This window comes from Gekko japonicus, unplaced genomic scaffold, assembly GCF_001447785.1.
Source record: "Gekko japonicus isolate JY-2015 unplaced genomic scaffold, Gekko_japonicus_V1.1 scaffold59, whole genome shotgun sequence".
Classification (NCBI taxonomy): Eukaryota; Metazoa; Chordata; class Lepidosauria; order Squamata; family Gekkonidae; genus Gekko; species Gekko japonicus.
Genome location: NW_015169174.1, coordinates 1,634,779 through 1,653,894, shown reverse-complemented (window position 1 = coordinate 1,653,894; position 19,116 = coordinate 1,634,779). Strand labels below are relative to the sequence as shown.

General features: G+C 44.6%; 1 protein-coding gene across 4 annotated transcripts in view; it reads right to left on the bottom strand.

Moving 5' to 3' along the window:
* Positions 1-19,116, bottom strand: part of KCNIP2 (Kv channel interacting protein 2) — a 178,876-nt gene that overhangs the window by 8,788 nt on the left and 150,972 nt on the right. For 2 of the 4 annotated variants that reach the window (XM_015415919.1, XM_015415918.1), the window contains exons 2-4: positions 8,850-8,974; positions 5,462-5,531; positions 5,033-5,103 (exon numbers count right to left, since the gene is read on the bottom strand). In XM_015415919.1, the coding sequence (XP_015271405.1) occupies positions 5,033-5,103; positions 5,462-5,531; positions 8,850-8,974 (266 nt within the window). Of the gene's footprint in view, positions 1-5,032; positions 5,104-5,461; positions 5,532-8,849; positions 8,994-9,811; positions 9,847-13,252; positions 13,352-19,116 lie in introns of all 4 variants that reach the window. The other 2 variants (XM_015415915.1, XM_015415916.1) reach the window with 2 other exon arrangements.

The following is a 19,116-nucleotide window of genomic DNA, read 5'->3' as shown; positions in this document are numbered from 1 at the left end:
AGCAGGAATAAATTGATTTCCTTTCATATAATAAAAGCGGGAAATTGCAAGTTCACTGCTATTCACTGATTTTACAACCTCCTTAGTGTGGGAGACCCAGTTAGCATTGTAATGGAAATGTATACCAAGGTATCTGAAACTCTTCACCTGTTCGATAGGATTTCCTCAAACAGTCCATTTAGAGGGTTTCCAACTCCGACCAAACACAATAATTTTTGACTTATCAAAATTGAGGGACAGCAGGTTCTTATCACAATATACTGAAAAGTGCATTAGCATCCTTTTCATCCCAACCTTTGAAAGTGACAGGACAGCGTCATCAGCATATAACAATATCGGGCAGTGCTGAATAACAAGACAGAGTTTCTTAGTAACCAGATTAGAACTCTATCAGACTGCAAGTGCACAACGCTCAGTAAAGGTATTTCTAATGAGTCCAGTATGCAGGTGGATCCAAAGGAGGGAGATCTAAAGTGGGGTCCTGTTAGTAATCACGGACTAAAGGCAGACAATTATGATAAACCCCTCCAATTAGTGTTACGTCCTGCCAAAGTCTGTCTGAATATCTTCCCTTTTAGGGGTAGTACCACAAACTGGAACACCAGAATGGCAGTCAAGAAACACCTGAAAGCACTGATGGGCGACCGGCTGGAGGTGAGCGATCTAACAGACCTCGAAGTTCTACCCAGAGTGGATAGGTATGATAGAGTACTCCTTACCTTCAATATTTCGTATATCCCAGCCCTCCTTCTGAAGAACAAAAGGTTTCTCTGGTCAAGAGGCATCTCTCCAACGCGGGTCTTTGCGAATGAAATGCTGAAGCCTCTTTTATTAAGGATTAGTGCTCCAGATTCCCAGTTCCATTCTCAAAGTATACCTCCAAGTCCCAGTGATATTAAGGATCCAACCAAGGGAGATGATACAGTTAATAAGATCAACTCAAACATTATTTGTCAAGAGTTGACACAAGACAAAGATCTCATCGATGATGAAGTGCAGAAAGTGTTCATCAAGATAGCAGACCATGAGCAGAGCAGAATGATCAACAGATTGGAGAGACTGAGGGACAAGCTGGTTAAGTTTAGAATGGGCAGCCAACAGACCTCCACTAGCTTTGTTGTTAGTAATGCTTTCTAAGGCCCATTTGACTTCGGATTCCAGGATGTCTGGCTCAAGGTCAGTGATTACACCGTTGTGGTTGTCAAGGACATTGAGGTCCTTCTTGTATAGTTCTTCTGTGTATTCTTGCCATCTTTTCCTAATCTCTTCTGCTTCTGTTAGGTCCCTACCATTTTTGTCCTTTATCATGCCCAGCTTTTCATGAAACGATCCCTTGATTTCTCCAATTTTCTTGAAGAGATCTCTAGTCCTTCCAATTCTATTGTTTTCCTCTATTACTTTGCATTGTTCATTCAGGAAAGCCTCCTTATCTCTCCTTGCAAGCCTCCTTATCTCTCCTTGAAAGCCTCTTTATCTCTCCTTATCTATCCCAGCAAGGAGAGATGGCTGACTAAGTAAAATCTGTGATTTTCAGTACTCTCAAAATCTCATAAGAAATGCATCAGAAGCAACTAGAAGAACTCCTGGTTGGTGATGGCATATACCCCCATCTGTTGGGGCAAAAAGTCAAACTAATCGCATGTGCTGGGTTAAGGTGGCCATATGGTCAGTGGATCAGATCATGGAGTTTATAATGCTGGAGCAGTATGTGCCTCTATATTTAGTTCCAGTCAAAAACTGGTTGCTGTGCCATGACTCAGAGATGCTGGAGTAGGCAATCATGCTGATGGAGATACACTGCAGCCAAAGTCTGAGCATCTCTCAGTGCAAGGATCCTGAGAACTCAGGGTAAGAGATGGCAGGGGGGTTACAAGAGGGCCATGGAGTAGAAACAACACCCAAACCACCACAAGGTGATGCCCATGATGCTGGTGAAGTGGCTGACTGACACTCTCCCTGAGGCCTCCACCTGTGGTGGGTGACAGTGGACCTGGGGGTGACCCTGAAGTGTTGAGCTGCAGCATTGTTTGTTATGCTTGTGGCCAAAGAAGGCATATCAAGTGGGAATGCTCCCACATGGATTGTTCCTTGGCTGAGGCTTGGTTGGCCACCCAGATAGGGAGTCCAGCAGTGAGGGATGTGTTCTTGACTATAATGGATGCAAGGGTGTTCCAGGCCCTAATAGACACAGGAAGTGTCCAAATCCTGTCACAATATTGATGAGGGAAGGTCAACAGAGGGTGGATTTGTCTTTGGTACATCCACAGAGATGTGAAAACTTACCCCATCCATTTGGTCACCCTTTCAGTATAGGGACAGCAGTGGCAGATACAGGTGGCTGTGTTACCATAGTTGAATCCAGAAGGAGGTGTAACACTACTGTGCCTCCTGTCCACAATGTCAGAAGACCTAGGGTAGTGGCCCTAAGTGGAGCAAGTTGGTGCTCATGCCTATCACAACTACCCCCTTTGAAAGGACAGACATTGACCCAGTAGGCCCACAAGAACAATAAGCGGAGAGAAGCATACCTACATTTTAGTGATATCTGGAAGTTGTGCTCCCCCATAGTATCACCTCCAAAGCAATAGCATGAGAGTTGATCCAAGTATTTGCACAGGTGGGGTTCTCAAATGAGATAGTTTCTGACCAAGGGCTCAACCTTACAGGTCAAGTCTTTCAACAAATGTGGGAGATGTTGCGGATTACACCCATTCAGGCCTTGGTGTACCATGCCCAGACCAACAGGCTAGTAGAATGATTCAGAGGGACTGTTGAGTGCATGCTCTGGAAATTTGTACAGGAAGAACACCACCAATAGCACCAGTGGTTGGGCCTGCTTATGTCTGTAGTCTATGAAGCACCACTGGCTGGAATGGTTGGCTGTCGCATATATTGATGACATTATGATTTTAGCCAGTCTTGGATGAAGCACTTACAATACCTGCAAGCCGTGCTCAAGCACCTATAGCACACGAGACTCACAGCCAGTCTAACAAATTGTTGTATAACCCATGCCAATGTGAAATATTTGGGGTTATTTGTGGAAGCAGGGAAGGTGCAGCCCTAGGATCATAAAGTACGTGTCCTGATTGTCTAGGAACAGTCAAATACAAAAAAGAGGGTACAGAAGTTCCTGGGGTTGGCAGTATAATACTGTAGGCTCATGCCTTACTCTGCTACTATATCCTGTCCCCTAACTGAGCTGATCCAAAAGTGTCAACCCAACAAGGTAGCATGGACTCCAGCAGCAGTTGCATCCTTTGAGAACCTTCAGGCTGCTCTATCACAAGACCCAGTTCTGCAAATCCTGGATCCTACCCAACTGTTTACATTGGAAACTGATGCTTTGGGTGGGATTGGGGGTGGTAATATCACAAGGACTAGGGAACAAAGCACACCCTGTCCTATTTCTGAGCCTTAAGCCTAGCAAGTGGGAAAGGTGGTACACAGTGATTGAGAGGGAAATCCTCATTATAGAGGCCCTCTGACATTATCAATGGGGTGCCCCTTTTACATTAATCTCTGATCACACTCCACTGCAATACTTGAGACGTTTGGAAAAGACAAACCTCCAACTGACCAGGTGGGTATTTAGCCCTGCAGCTGTATTCCTTCATGGTAGTGCACAAGGCAGGTTGGGCGCATCTCAATGCTGATTTTTTCTCCTGCCAGGCAGAAGACCAGATAGAATTGGCGGAACCCTCCAGATCCCTTCTGGAGAGGGGAGCAGTCTGTAGCAGGGAGGCTCCTGATGGGCTGATGTGGGAGAAAGGGGTTAGAAGGAAATCGCTGCAACCCTGCATGGAAACTCACTGGTGGGAGGGGCACCTTTATCAGCAAGAGAGCCTAAGAGTTAACCCAGGCTCCAGAGCAGATGGAACCTAACTGGCAGCTGAGAAACCAGTTTGGACAAAGCTGGCAAGGATTCCTAGGGGTGATAGGGAAGAGGAGCTCCACTCTCTAGGAGAATTGGGTGAGATTATCACAGGAGGGGGGATCTCAGCCTAGAAGCAGAGATAGCAAATAAAAGACGCAAGCAACAAGGCAGGAGGGGGGGTCAGGGAGAAGGCCCTGAAGAGAAAGTCAAGCAGGTTGATGTGAGTTTGTTGGAAGATTCTCACAGAAAACTGAGTTGGCTGGCAAGTTAAACAATGCTACAACAGTTACATTTAGTGCTATCTGTCTAGTAATTGCAACAAGAAAAGGTGAGAGCATGGACAAACAACCACCCCCAAGCTTTCTATGTCCTTTCTTGCTCACAATGAATTTTTTAAAATTTGGGCACGCATTTAGTGGCCAAGATTAACTGCAGGGGGGATATATGTGAACTGGTTTGTGTATAAGTGTTGTTTTCTTTTGGCTAACCAAGCATGAGTCTCCAGGATGGAAAATAAGCCACAAGAGTATATTTGTGAGAGAAGAAATAGAGTGAATAAATAAATAAGTACAAAGTTATGTCCCCAGAACCTTTTCAAAAATTCAGTGGGTAAATGGAGAGTCACTGCAGTTTCTTTGACTAATCAGTATAGAGACCTGCCTCCTCTGCCTCTCTGGGACTTTCGTTTGGCTGTTGGTCTGTGAAGAGCCAACTTTGGCATGAAGTTGAGATGGCCTAGAGATGCAGATCCAGCAGGTAGCCCCATTCACTAGCAGAATGACAAGTCTCAAGTGCCCATGTTGAAATAGTAGGTATAGCTGCTTTATGGTCAGTGGAGCTTTAGGACACGGGGGTTTGCTGACTTTGAACAATGGCATACAGGTGCCATTCACTCCAGTGAAGCCAGAGGTTGCTTTTGTCATCAACCTGCGTGTATAATTCTGTGGTCCAAATGACAGAGTTTGGAAGCCAGTTTTCACAAACTTTTTCTATAAATTTGTATGGACGGTGCTTTAATTGGCACCTCAGTCAATTGTCCATAAGTGCGCTGTGCACGTGTCTGCATTGTCTTCATCTGTATGCACAGTCCTGATGATTCTGCAGCTCTAGACTCTGTACCGCGGCAAACATTTAAATTAATTTTAAAAATCTTACCTCAAAACTGACAGAGCCGTCATGGTCAGTGTCAAATGCGTTGAAAAGAAAAGTTGCATATGTACTGGAATCTGAAGAGAGGGGCATCAAATCAAGTGATTAGGAGGCACTAGGCAGTGCACCTTTTACCAAATTTCAGCAAATGACTAGAGAGCAGGAAGGGAATAACCAGAATAAGTCTATAGCTGAGCTTTTGGAATGACTGCTTTTAGGTGCCATGAATCGGAGTGCCCTGATCACACTACATCACAGTTATTTGAGGCAACAAAGTGGATTTGGCGTAGTGACGGGGAACTATCAAATGCTTCAGGAAGATGGTACGGCTCCCTCCATTGTATCCTACATTGTTTCTAGCAGCACTCAAACCATTGCCCTTGCCTGGCCTCCCATCCTCACCAAACCAACTGCATAGATAGGATTAGCGCTCACCTCCTTGTGGGAAGAACTGTGAGTAGATCTGCTTGAAGCTCTCTTCATTAACAATGCCACTAGGGCACTCCTGTCAAATGGAAAAGTGCAAACAAGTTCACCTTAGAATAGCCAGTTTTGACAGTACCCTTTGGTAGAACCAATATGGTATGTAGTCAAGGAGAATTCTGATGTGGCTTATACTCCTGGGGGCCCGATTACAGGCATCCCAGATAAGTCTGTCTGTTGCTGGATCACTGGGTTTTTGCTGACTCACACCTGGTGCAGTGAATATGAGCAGCAGAAAAATCTTTGTAAGCAGTCAAATTCTATGTTATTGGTATGATTCTACGTATGCCCAACTCTTGAATTTGAATAATTGCTGTTTGGATAAACAGCAAACATCTTTGGATAAACAGATGAGAGACTGCAAACAATTTGGGAGTTTTCTGAAGAAGAGCAGTTTCAAAACAGATTCAAACTCCCTATTCATCATCATTGGTTATCAGCTGAATGTTGTATTTATTGGGTGATTTCCATTTTGATGTGTATTGCTATTATTGTATAATTGGCTGAACAAACTATCTATTTTTATTTTGTCATCCATTTTTGTGGTTATGTGAATGTTGATAGTTTCAGGTGCACAGCTGTGTTGGTTTGCAGTAGGAGAGCCAGATTTGAGTCCAGTAGCATGTTAAAGACCAACAAGATTTCCAGGGCAGAAGCTTTTGAGACTCAAACCCACCTTTATCAGATATCAAGCTGGAAAACAGTAGCCTAGCTGCAGTTATCAAATTTAATACTACAGCCTGATATCTTTTAGATACCATTGTAATATAATTAAATAATAATGTTTCTGGTCTTAGTGGAATTTTAATACTTAAACTCTGTTGTAATTTGCCTACTATTATTTTTCAGAATATTTTGGCTCATTCACATAGATACCACATATGAATGAAATCTCCATTTAAAGATTTACAGTACCAACATATATCTGTATATGATGTATATGTTTTAGTCAATTTCTGTGGCATAAATATGCATTAATATATCATCTCATTTAAATAAGAGACACGCCAAGAAGAAGATCCACATGAAAAAATATATTTCCAAGCTTCATCAAAGACTTCATTACTCAAATCCTGTTTCTAATAGAAATGTTGGTCTACCATTAATATTAAAGCTAAGTAAAATGTCATACACTGTAGAGAGTATATACATAGGTCATTGATAGTTCAAATTCAGTGAGATTCCTAATTCCCAAACCTCTGAAACTACTTTTGGACAAGAAACTCTTAACTACAAGTATTCAGATACTGAATACAAGTATTCAGCTGCGGTGGCTCAAGTGGTTAAGACGCTGAACTACAGGCTGTAGAAGGTCAGTAGTTCAGCAGTTCGAGACCCGGGTGCCGCAAGACGGAGTGAGCTCCCGTCTCTAGTTCCAGCTCCTGCCAACCTAGCAGTTCGAAAGCACCAAATTTCAAGTAGATAAATAGGTACCACTTCGGTGGGAAGGTAACAGCGTTCCGTGCGCCTTGGTGTTTAGTCATGCCGGCCACATGACCATGGAAACGTCTTCGGACAGCGCTGGCTTTGAAACGGAGATGAGCACCGCAACCCTAGAGTGGGATTCGACTGGCTTTCAAGCAAGGGAAACCTTTACCTTTACCTTTATCTTAGCATTACTCATTTTGGAGACATGGTTACATACACTGTTATCAACAGGGATTAATCTCATAAATATGTCATCCAGATAATTCCCACTTTATAAGGGGTCCAAATTAAAATCCTATTGAATTCCCTCACAGCAGAAGTGAGGGGAGTGGTGTTCCAGATGACATTTTCTTTCTATACAAATCCCAAATGTGTAGCAAGCTATTTGTTACATACTTATTATAAATACAGACCTTTTTTCTCTCTGATTTTTAAACCAGGGGAAGTCTTTAAAGACATGTTTACAAAAGTTCACTCAATTGCAATTTCAGAAAAATCTATATTGTCCATGACCCACCTGGCAACCCATACTAACTTTGCAGCATCATGACATAAGTTAATATTTGATATTCCTAGGCCTCCTCTGTCTCATCTGTTTTGAGCTATGGACCACCTTATTTATTTATTTGACTTTTAGCCCACTCCTTTCCCTGCCAAGCAGGGCTCAGGGTGGCTACCTTATCCTAGGTTTCTTATTTTTTCCAAATAAATTAGGTGACCTTACTTTGCCAGTCCTTTAGATATTCACCTGTAATTACCATCAGTCAGTCAGCTACCAAATTGTTAAGTTCTTGACTGCATTAATGCATAGGTCAATTAAAAGTTTCCGATAAAGTCAGTTCACTTTTATTGTTCATAATTACTGTCTCGAAAATGTTTTTAAGAAAATCAATGTTGTCTCATCCTAGTTTGATCCCTAAATATGTAATTTGCTTGCTAATAATATTAATTTTTGTTATCCAGTTTTGCAAACTTAGGGCCTTTAAGTTTGTAAAAGAATTTGTAATCAGTGCTTTTTGAATATTGCTCTGCAAACAAATTTATTTTATAGTTATAAGATCCCACCTCTATACCTTTTATCTTCTGTGAGTAACAAACTGCGATTGCCAAAGGTTCTAGAGGTATATTAAATAGTAATACCAATAGGGAGCAACCTTGTTTTACACCTCTGTGAATATTAATTGATAAAGAAAATGTATTGTGCAACCAAGTTTATAGAGGATCTAGAATAAATTATTTTAACCCAGTCTGTAAACATTTTCCAAAACTAATAGACATTTTAACAAAAAATTGATGTTCAGCCCTATCAAAAGCCTTTTCAGCATATAAAATCAAGCTCAGAGGAAGCTTTAGCCCCTGTGCTGAGCACCTGCTACTCACATTGCATGAAGAGGAAATTCTTATAGTGGTACTATGAGATAACCACCTCTCAGGCAGGAGGAACTGGGTGGTTTAAAGACATTCAGTACAATTGCTGCTCCATCTGCAAATACTGAACACACAGATCCAGTTCCATAGGAAATGGTATTTCCCAAACTGGGGGAGGGACTGGGTGGTGTGTGGCAGTGGTCTCTGGAGTCATAGCAGAGTGTCAGGCTACCCAGGTGAGCAGCACGGGACTTGGTCTCTGATACCAAGGAAGGGGAGGAGCTTCCAGGACTTAGCCTAAGATTGGGCAGAGCTTTGTTAGCAGCACCTCTCCTTGGTCACAAGAGGCCAGCACAGTAGTAACATAGCTAATAAGCAAGTTACCAAAGGGAAAAGGTGTACAAAAATGCAAGGTGTAGATTTATAATGGATGTCTCTTAACACTGGGGAAAACAACCACCACACTTTCTCCTTCCCCTCCCCTCCCACCCCAAAAGCTCCATAGGCTTATATGTATTCCAGCTTGATTTTTTTTCCAACTCACATTTTTGAAGCCCCTGTACAAGACCTGCAGTTCCTTGCGGGTGAACTTGGTTTGCTCCTGCAGCTGGTCCAGGCCCTCGGGCCGGTGACAAACAGTGGAGAGTTCATATTCATCCTCTATACTGTCTGCAAGAAGAGGAAATGCCTCAGAAGTATGACACTTACAAACCCTACCCCCTACCCCACTTTCATCCCCCCTGCTTCATCCTTTTCCTCTCTAAGACAGATTTGCTCCAATCCCTGAACAGGCACAAGCCAAGTTGTTCTATGCAGCTAAAACTTGGGTAGAATCTGCTCCCTTTTTCCCTGGTACAAGCACACAACATTTATTTATTTATTTATTTATTTATTTATTTATTTATTTAGGGATTTGTACCCCGCCCTATCCGGTGGCTCAGGGCGGCTAACAACGGCCAAGCCGAATTTCAAATCTAAAACAATAGACAATATTACATACGATAAAATTCAGTGCTACAGTATTTCATATAAAAACCAAGATGCATGACATCCAGGGGTCATTTCGTAGAAAAAGAGCTAGGGGAACTCATTAGCATAACTCATTAGCATATGCCACACCCCCTGACATCAGGGGCCCGGCGGTGGACCTGCAAGGCCAGCGGGAGTGCGAGGAAGCCCCGCCAAGGCCCTCCCTGGCCCCAGGCAGGCAGGGGTGGGGAGAGGCGGAGAGGAAGCAACTTACCCTCCCTCTTCTCCTGCCTCCTCCTGGCTGAATGAGGGCTGGAAGCAGGGCAGCCAGAAGCAGGGGCGGGGCTTCATCATGTGCCCCGCCCCCTGCACCTCACCCGGGGGAACTGTGTTCCCCCGCGTTCCCCCCCAAAATGACCTCTGACGACATCCCACGTTGGCGGCCAATTTCTTAATTGCATGAGCACCAAGAGTAGTATTTCCCGGCTCATGGGCGACATCTATCTCCCCAAATAATGGGGTAGATGAATGATGAACTCTCAATGGTGGAATAGTGGCGGCGGCGGCTCCTCCTCAAAGGCCTGGCGGAAGAGCTCCGTCTTGCAGGCCCTGCGGAACTGCACAAGGTACTGCAGGGCCTGGATCTCCTCTGGGAGCTCGTTCCACCAGGTAGGAGCCGCCGCCGAAAATGCCCTAGCCTTAGTTTGGGCAAGCTTCACACTTTGGGGGCCTGGTACTTCCAGGAGGTGGGTATTCCCCGATCGCAGTGCTCTTGAGGGTACATACGGGAAGAGGCGGTCCCTTAGGTAAGCCGGACCCTGGCCAACATTTATATGTGCACACAATTATGCTTCTTATCAATCCATCGGAATCACAATATAATTGCAACTGGAGAGCTCATGCCCCAGTGGTCTCATTTTATTCTACAGGAGATCTAGACCCTCAGCCTAATCAGTCAAGGCCCCTGCTTTTGGAATGTTTGTTGGCCTCACATCGTACAGGGGAAGAGAGAAGAAAAGCATTAATTCTGGTTGTATTAGAACAGAAACAGAAGACCAGGGTTAGTTTATAATATGGATCTGGGACAAAATTTAATCCAAATGGGAAGCAAATGCCCAGTGTTATGCGCTCCCCACTTCCCCCAGGCAGAACAATCATCATTCCCTCTGTAAATTCCAAACTGCTTCAGTTTTAGTAAATTTGGTTTTAGCAGAAAGTTGACTCTTAGTGTCCAAATGCAAACTGCTAACAACTTTCCAAAGGCAAGGGAGAGAGATTTCTAGTAATCAAGAAATATTCAGCCCATTAGTTGCTAAGTAAGAAAAATATCCTATAGTAATAGGCTCATCCACAGTAATCAAGACAGGCAATTGCCACCATCAGAGAATAAGCAACCAAGGCAGAGGCAGTTCTAGTTGGAACCACAGACACACTCTTCCCAAACAGTGACAGGAAATGAAGTACAGGCATTAAAAAATCTGAATCTTTGTGGAAAATAAACCCTCTCCTAGGAACCTTTTGATGACTGAGTGTCCCAGATCAGGCAGCACAGCTTTCCCTGTCCCCGATGCTATCCCCACTCACCATACTGAGGCCCCTAGAGGAATCCATTGGGCTGGCTGCAACTAAAAGCTCTGACCCCATAGCACATCTAGCCAGCAGGACCATGCCCACTAAGTGCAATAGGGTAAAATCCCTCTGTGCAGCTCAGCTGGCCAATGGGGGCCATGCCCTCTGAGCACAACAGTGGTCCAATGTGACCAAAAGACAAAGTGCCAGTTGGATGGACAGCGTGTCAGGATGAACTGCTGGGGCACAGCTCCAGCTGAAGGACTGCAGGAGGAACCTTGAGGGCCAATTGACTTGTTAAGAAGAGTGTGGGGCATGCAAAGGCTGCGAGGGCTTATTTACACCCTTGCAGCCAGAGCCCCAAGTCCAACAATCTATCCAGAGCACTGGAGTGTTTGCCCTGAGAATGGAAATCTTATTTAGCAACTTCTCTGGCTATTTTCACTAGGCACTGCCCATTCAACTTTCAAACATACATTTCAAGCATATTGGCATCAGATGAAGTGAGCTCTAATTCACAACAGCTATACTGGAATAAATGTTGTTAGTCTTTAAGGTACCACTAGACTCATGTTCAGTTTGCTTCTACAGACTAGCATGTCTTCTCTCTGGAATTAAGCATATTTTTGCAATTCAGAAGGACTAGAAACCTTGCTTTCACAAAAAGGTGGGATTATCATGAAGCTTGACTGTATACTTAGTACCAGGGCTTTTTTGTAGAAAAAGCCCAGCAGGAACTCATTAGCATAATAGGCCACACCCAACAGCAGAAATTTATTGGCATATTAGGCCACACCCCCGACAGTGCAGCACATTAGCATATTAGGACACACCCCCATGCCTTCCCTTGGCTTGTCTGGGCACCCCGCGGCTGCGGGGAGCCCGGGCAAGCCCCACCCCTTGAAGGGAAGGAAGGCAGTTTAAACTGCCTTCCCTTGGCTTGCCCAGGCGCCCCATGGCTGTGGGGAGCCCGGGCAAGCCAGCCCTTAGACAGGCCGGGGAAGACACGGGCTGGCATTTAAATTCTTCCTGATCCTTCCAGGGGGCCCCTGGCCCGCCCACCTCAGAGTCGCCGGTGGGGGGGGGGTGTCGCTCTCCAGGCCTTCCCTCTGTAGCCACGCATGCAGAGGTTTTGGCTGTAGTGGGCATGGCCAACTCTGAAGCCAGCCGGAACTCCATTCCTGCGCGTTCCTGCCCCCAAATAGCCCTGCGTAGTACATTCCATGCATTCCATGCCTTTTCTGTGTTTCTGCAGAACTGCAGCACAAATAGCCCTACGAGAAGAGAAGTGATGCTACTAAATCCTTAATAAAAATAGACGCATGTTAAGGCCTTTCAGAAACCTATTGCTCCTGAATACATGTTATAGACAAGCAACTGGCCATTGTGTAGCACAGGGGATCCCAAGAGCCAGGAGCTTTGTTTTCTAGTTGTCTTAAGTGTTGGGGTTGCTATCCTTTGCTTTTTCTGCTGTGGGCTGTCTCCTTTTTCATTGTGTGATTCAGGCCAGACATGCAGCAATCTGGGATGGCGATGAGGTACCATTTCAGACTCCAGGTGGGGTTCAAATTTTTAAATGCTTCCCGACATAAAGATAAGAAGTTAGCACAGTAGAACTGTTTGATACACTTGCTTTTCATTTGAAGGGAGTTTGTTTCTTGATGTGGGGGAGCATTCAGAAATGGCACCCCTGTGGTTCACCTCAGGATTCTACCTGCTCATTTGCTGCAGGTGAGGAAGACCAGACTACACTCCTTAGCAGCAAAGGCAGTATGTGTCAGACTTTTCCCTGAATGGCAAGGTCTTCCCAGAGTGCACTGCTGTTGTGGCCAGGAATGCATTTCAGACACTGTGCAGCTAGATAATAAGGGTCAATAGAGACGCTTGTCATTGACCCCCCAGCCACTGTTCTTAATCATGGGACAGACAAACCTGGTTATGATGAACCTTCAGCAAATGCCTATCCCTCTGTCTGATGTAGTGTTATGAAAATACATTTGCCTGACTTGGCTCTGAGACTGTCAAATGCAGAGATCTGCCACTTCCATCCCAGGGCGCCAATTGGCCAGTGCCCTAGGAAGAAGCCCAATCTTCTTTTCCTTTCACATCAGGATAAAAGGCTGCAGAGAAAAGGAGCCATCACCAGTTCTAGAGTATCCACAAAGTAGTTTTCAGAATTAATGCCTTAAGGTGGAGGGTCTGGTCTCTTCCATTCCCTGCCTATTTCCACACATTTGTCGTGCTTTTTTCATAACTCACTTTAAGTTTGACACCTGCTGTGATAAAAATGTGGCATGTCAGTATTTTAAATTGTTTACATGGAAGGAATCCCCTCATTTCCCCAGTGCTGGGAGCAATGAGGTCACTGCACAAGAAACAACACACAGAGAGGCACAAAGTGTCACTTGCTTTCACTGAGTGAAGGGATGGATTTGGGCTGGCGGCAGCAGGGCAGCAGCTTGAGGAACCGCTGCTTCAGGGCTTTTTTAGCATGGCCAGGTGGGTTGCCTGCAAAGAAAGGGCAATTGCCAACCAGGAGAAGAGTTAATATATCACAGCATCCCTCACCAGCACCCCTCCCCAATCCCTAGTTGCCAGCTGCAACAGACATGGTGTGAATCATGCATGCATTGCTTCATTGCAGCAGGAAAGCAGATCCAGCACAGACATAGTGCATCCAGCAAGGACTCGGACCTCTGAGCACAGAGTCCCCAGTGTCAAGAATCAGTGAGAATGGGAAGGAAATGATGACAGAAGATGAGGCAAACGACTGCACCTAGATGCTGATGTATATTATTGTTCTTAAGAAACTTCCCTCTCCACTGGATGCACGAGACAGAACTTCTGAGAGTGGAATATCAGCTGGCTGGACAGTGGCATGGTGTAACAATGGCTCACATCCAGTCAGCCAGGACTGGAGGGTAAACTTGCAGTTCTTGGAAGAAAAGGAAATTCGGTGAGCAAGGGACCGCAAATAAGGAGTTTGTGGGGTTCTGTTCCAGGTTCTGGAGGGCAGCCATGGCTTGGTGGAGAAGGAATTTCATTCAAGAATGGTTCAATAAGGTTACTTTCATCACATATGCCATGCAATCTCAGACAACAGGATTATAAACCTGAGCTGCATAAATTAGATTGCTACATGCAAGTGCAGCCAACATGGTAGGAGGAATGGCATGAAATGAAAGGGGCAGACGAGCTGTGCTGAGATAGTCCTCTTAACTTTTGCCTGTGTTACTGGGAGACTCAACTAGCTCCACAGGTCTCCCTGTCCATTTTTAATGCAAAAAAAGAAAGGTCTACTTTTTCAGTCACCAATCAAACCAAAAACTAAGGCTAATATTGCAACCCTACACATAGAAATCTGTAGGATATTCTTCTGAATACACATATTTAAGATCAGGTTCCCAAGCCCTTAATTGTACATTTGTGTTCAGTTTGTTTCAGTAGCATTTAGACACCCCTACCCTTTTATTATTCTTTCGATGTTCAACTCCCCATTACATTATAAAGGTTTCATGAGCCACCAGTCCCCTCCCTGTCAAGCTGTGCTGCTATAAAACCAGAATTGTACAGCTAACTATGGGATCTACCTTGTTTTGATAAATCGGGGGGATGGGGTCAAAAATGGGCCAATATAAATAATCATAGGTTATGTTCCCCAAGCTGGAATTCAGGATGAATGAATCCCTGCTCATGGGGTAGTCCACTAAACCAAGTATCTGTCACCCTCCAAATTTATCAGGGTACTAGGCTAGTACTGCTACCTGTTAGTACTGCCTCTTCCTACTATGAAAGCAGCTGTTCCTCATGTGAAAAACAAGTGTTTTGTTAGCTAAAAGTGAACCATGGTTGATCCATGGGTGGTTTGGAGTACAAGAAGTGGAAACAACTCCATAGGCTTGCTCACATCCCTCAGTCTTCTTGACATCTAAGAAGGCAGGTCAACAGCAGGTTCTCTGCCAAGGATTTTTTGATCCATAAGACTCCATCACATATTTCCTTTAAACTGAGCCAGTGTTATCTGAGAAGTTAAGTATACCTATGAATGCTTTGAGCTTACTTCCTGCTTTAAAATTATTTAAAGCACAAGCAATTTCTATGGATGCATTTGTGTTTGGAGTCTGACAGGGTCCTTCTAGATTTAGCTATCCACCCCTGCCTAAGGAATACTCATAGAAAAAAAGAAGGGGAGGGGGAATTAGCCCTTTGGACAAGATATCCTGGAGAAGAAGATTGGGGGGGGGGACGACAAAAGGATTTCAAGCTTGTTTCCTTTTCCTGTGATTCCTCATTGGCCTCCAGCTAGCTATCGTGGTAATTTTAAAAGGAATGCACAGGACTTGGTGCAGAGGAGAATGTAGCCAGGCCAACAGAGGGAGAAGACACACCTGGCTCTATTTCTCAGGCACGTCCTTTGCCACTTATTCATAGTGGATGACTTAACATTAAATGTATTCCATACAAACGAGTTGCATTTTACACAAAGATCTACTTAAATCATGTCCTGCATAAAGAAACATACAGAGGGTCTGTGGCTCAGTGGTAGAGCATTTGCTTGATATGCAGAAGGTCCCAATTCAATCCCTGGCACCTCCAGTTAAAGGGATCAGGTATCAGGTGTATGAAAGAGCACTGCCTGAAACCCTGGAAAGCTGCTGCTGGTCTGAGTAGACAGTACTGTACTGAGTAGACAGTACCGATGGTCTGCTTCAGTATAAGGCAGCTTCATGTGTTCATATGGCACAACCAAAACTATTCAGGAAACCTGATGAGAGATGGAGTGTACAAAAGTTACCTGTTAAAGACAGAGAGTGCCAATTTATGGGAAGTGCAGAGAACAGAAGTTCATAATCCCTTCCCTCTATACTCTAGGGAAGGGGTGCTGAAGAGAAACATTTCCATGAAATATATGTTGTCCCTGGCCTACAAGTAGGGGGAGGGATCCTGCATATGTTTTCTGCCCAAGAATCAGATTTATTGTGCATTTATAATATCACCTCTTGTTTACTTCTCGTCAATTGAATTGCTGCTGACATTGCTGGTGAGTAAACAGCCAGAATAGATGTGATTTGAGATCATCCAGCCCTCCCTCCCTCCATACCTCTTCCACAAATTAAAACACTCTTCCAAAATTGCAATTAGCTGTGCATGAAGGAAAAGACAGGTATGTGTCTGCAAATGAACCTGTCCCTCCCCCCTACACTGCTAACTGTTTCATCCAGCGACTATTCCCCTGTCTCCAAAGCAGTCTGAGGATGTTAATATTCTATTGAAATAAAACATGGAGGATCATGGCTCTTTTGGGGTCATGCATATTTTGGGCCTTTCAGTATGTTTGTATCTGTGTTCACATGTGTGTGTGTGTCTGTGTGTGTGTGTGTATGTGCACAAGTGCATGTGCTCATTCATTCCATAATTTTAATGCAGAAACAAAGCAGAACATCATTGAAAACCTCTAGCAATGACAGAAGCAGACAAGCTGGAATAACAACAGACAGAGATAAGCAATACAGGAAAACAAGGAAAAATAAAATAAACATAAAATGAAATAATAAGCATGATTCACACAACCAGGCCATTAGGAGCACAAGAAGCAGGCCAGGCCAGATGAAAGGGCATTTCAAGGAATTAAGGGAACTAAAGTCACCCAAAACATTTACAGAAGAGGTGGAAAAGAATCCATTGACAGTAGGTTCCAGTAAAGGATATGAATATGGCAACATGCTATTCAAAACGATAAATGGTTTGGGGAAGGTTGGGGTTTTTTTTTTGCTGTCCTGGCTTTGGGTGTTCAGCACCTACCCTCTTGCCACAAAGAGCGGCATTAGAAGAATACCTTTAGATACTAGTTGCTCACTCCCTCTCACATAGTTTCTCCTGCTCTGTATGATCCATTGAACACAATCAAACCATTTGACTTCCATCATGCAAAAGGACAGATAATTCCTGCGCAGAGTGCAAAATACACACTTGCTGTGTCTTACAGATTTTATTTCACAAAACAGACCTATGAGACTGAGCAGCTTTTGCTCCAGCTTTTGACCACACAGATTTTACAAACATGCTCCAAAGAAAATAGGAGGATTCACCAGTCTTGAGGTTGACAACTGTCTGTCTTGCAAGTGCAACATATCTTTAGTTTTCTTCCAGCGCAGTCCTAAGCACAGCCTCACCCTTTTAAGTCCACTGATGTCAACAGGCTTGGAAAAGTATAACTCTGCTAAGGATGGCCATGTTGAAGAGCTATATGATGTTCTGTTCTCCCTTGGCTTCCTTCTCCACTATTCTCTCTCTCTCTCTCTCTCTCTCTCTCTCTCTCTCTCTCTCTCTCTCTCTCTCTCTCTCACACACACACACACACACACACACACACACACACACACACAAACACACACACACACAGACAGAGCATACTGCAAAATGGCTTTTGCTGATCCTGGACTTTCTTCTGCTCATCTCAGCGACATGTTTACTGTCTAACTGTGGCTGTCAGTGAAATGCCTCAGCTTCAGCTGGTTTTGTTACCCTGCCAACTACAGCAAGACTTCTGTTCCTGTCCACCTTCTTTGGACCCTCGGCACCCTACCTTTGATTCTTTCTTGATGAATTATCTTTCTTTTCATTCTCTCCCCCATAATTTTCCATCTGGTACATACTGTAACCTCCTTCTAAGACGCTCCCCTGATGTGATAGACCTTGATTCCCGGTGCTAGCAGTACCTTCTCTCTTGCAGAGAACAATGAACAATCATTTCAGGAAAGCTATCCCCAGGATCACACAGCAAACCAACCACAGCCTCCAAATATGCTTAAAGAAACTGGGATGCAAAAGCCAGAATTCACAGAAACAGACCAAGAGGAGTAAGTTCTGTTGTAAATATTTGTGCCCAGGATCATTTGCCCGTCAATTAACTGACTCCATTGAAAACGAGCTTTTCCAAGATGAGCCTGGTACTCAGGAGAGCAGCTAGCGAGAGTAAAGACCGGAACACACTGTTGAGATCCCACCGAGGTCAGTCCCCCAAATGCAACTCAACCCCGAAAGAATCTTCAAAGAGAAAACTAAAAGCTATGCTGGCAACATTTCATAAACAGCTGAGATAAACCACAGAAGAGGGACAATTCAGAGTCCTCTGTTGAAGGACAAAACTGAGGGTGCAACAGCTCATGAAGTGCTTCTGTGTGCCTCTGTGGTGGGAGGGAAGGAAGCATGCAGACATCGGAAAAGACAGAATAAGAAACAAATTCAGGAGTTGGCCTTGGTACTACAATGGTAATTTAATTTCCCCACTTAAACCACTAGGGGATGCCAAATTAACCCATACTATCCAACTTCTCTCTCCTCACACAGAAGTAACTGAAACCAAACGATGATCAAACTGTAATAAGGCAGAAACATACAAATGTTGCCAGGTTGGTGCTGCTGTTTTTGTTAGACCTTACAGCAGCGTTCGACACGGTCGACCACAATCTGTTGACCCTTTGCCTCACTGACATAGGAGTTCATGGGGTAGTCTTACCGTGGCTTGCCTCATTCCTCTGGGGTCCAGGACAGAGGGTAGTGCTGGGGGGGAAGGTGTCAACTAGGTCCCCTTTAACATGTGGGGTTCCTCAGAGGGCAATCCTCTCCCCGATGTTGTTCGACATCTACATGCACCACCTCACCTAGCTGGCAAGGAGCTTTGGGCTGGGGTGTCATGCTGATGACACCCAGCTGTATCTGTTGATGGACGGCCACCCGGACTCCACCCCACAAAATTTGGCTGAAGGGCTGGAGGCCGTGGTGGGATGGTTAAGGAAGAGTTGACTGAAACTGAATCCAACTAAGACGGCGGCTCTGTGGTTGGGGGGGATACAGAATTGGCCACTCAACTTCCCATAGAATCATAAAATCATAGCGTTGGAAGGGACTTCCAGGATCATCTAGTCCAACCCCCTGCACAATGCAGAAAATTCACAAATACCCACAGTGACTGCTGTTCCACGCCCAGAAGATGACCAAAAAAAACCCCTCCAGGATCCCTGGCCAAACTGGCCTGGAGAAAAATTGCTTCCTGACCCTAAAGTGGGAATCAGCATTTCCCTGGGTGTGTAAGAAGGGCCACAAGAACTAAGAGAGAGAAGAGATTGGATTTATACCCCGCCCTTCACTTGGAGTCTCAGAGCGGCTTACAAACTCCTTTCCCTTCCCCTCCCCACAACAGACACCCTGTGAGGTGGGTGGGGCTGAGAGAACTCTTGACACAAACTGCTCTTTTTCAAGGACAGCTGTGC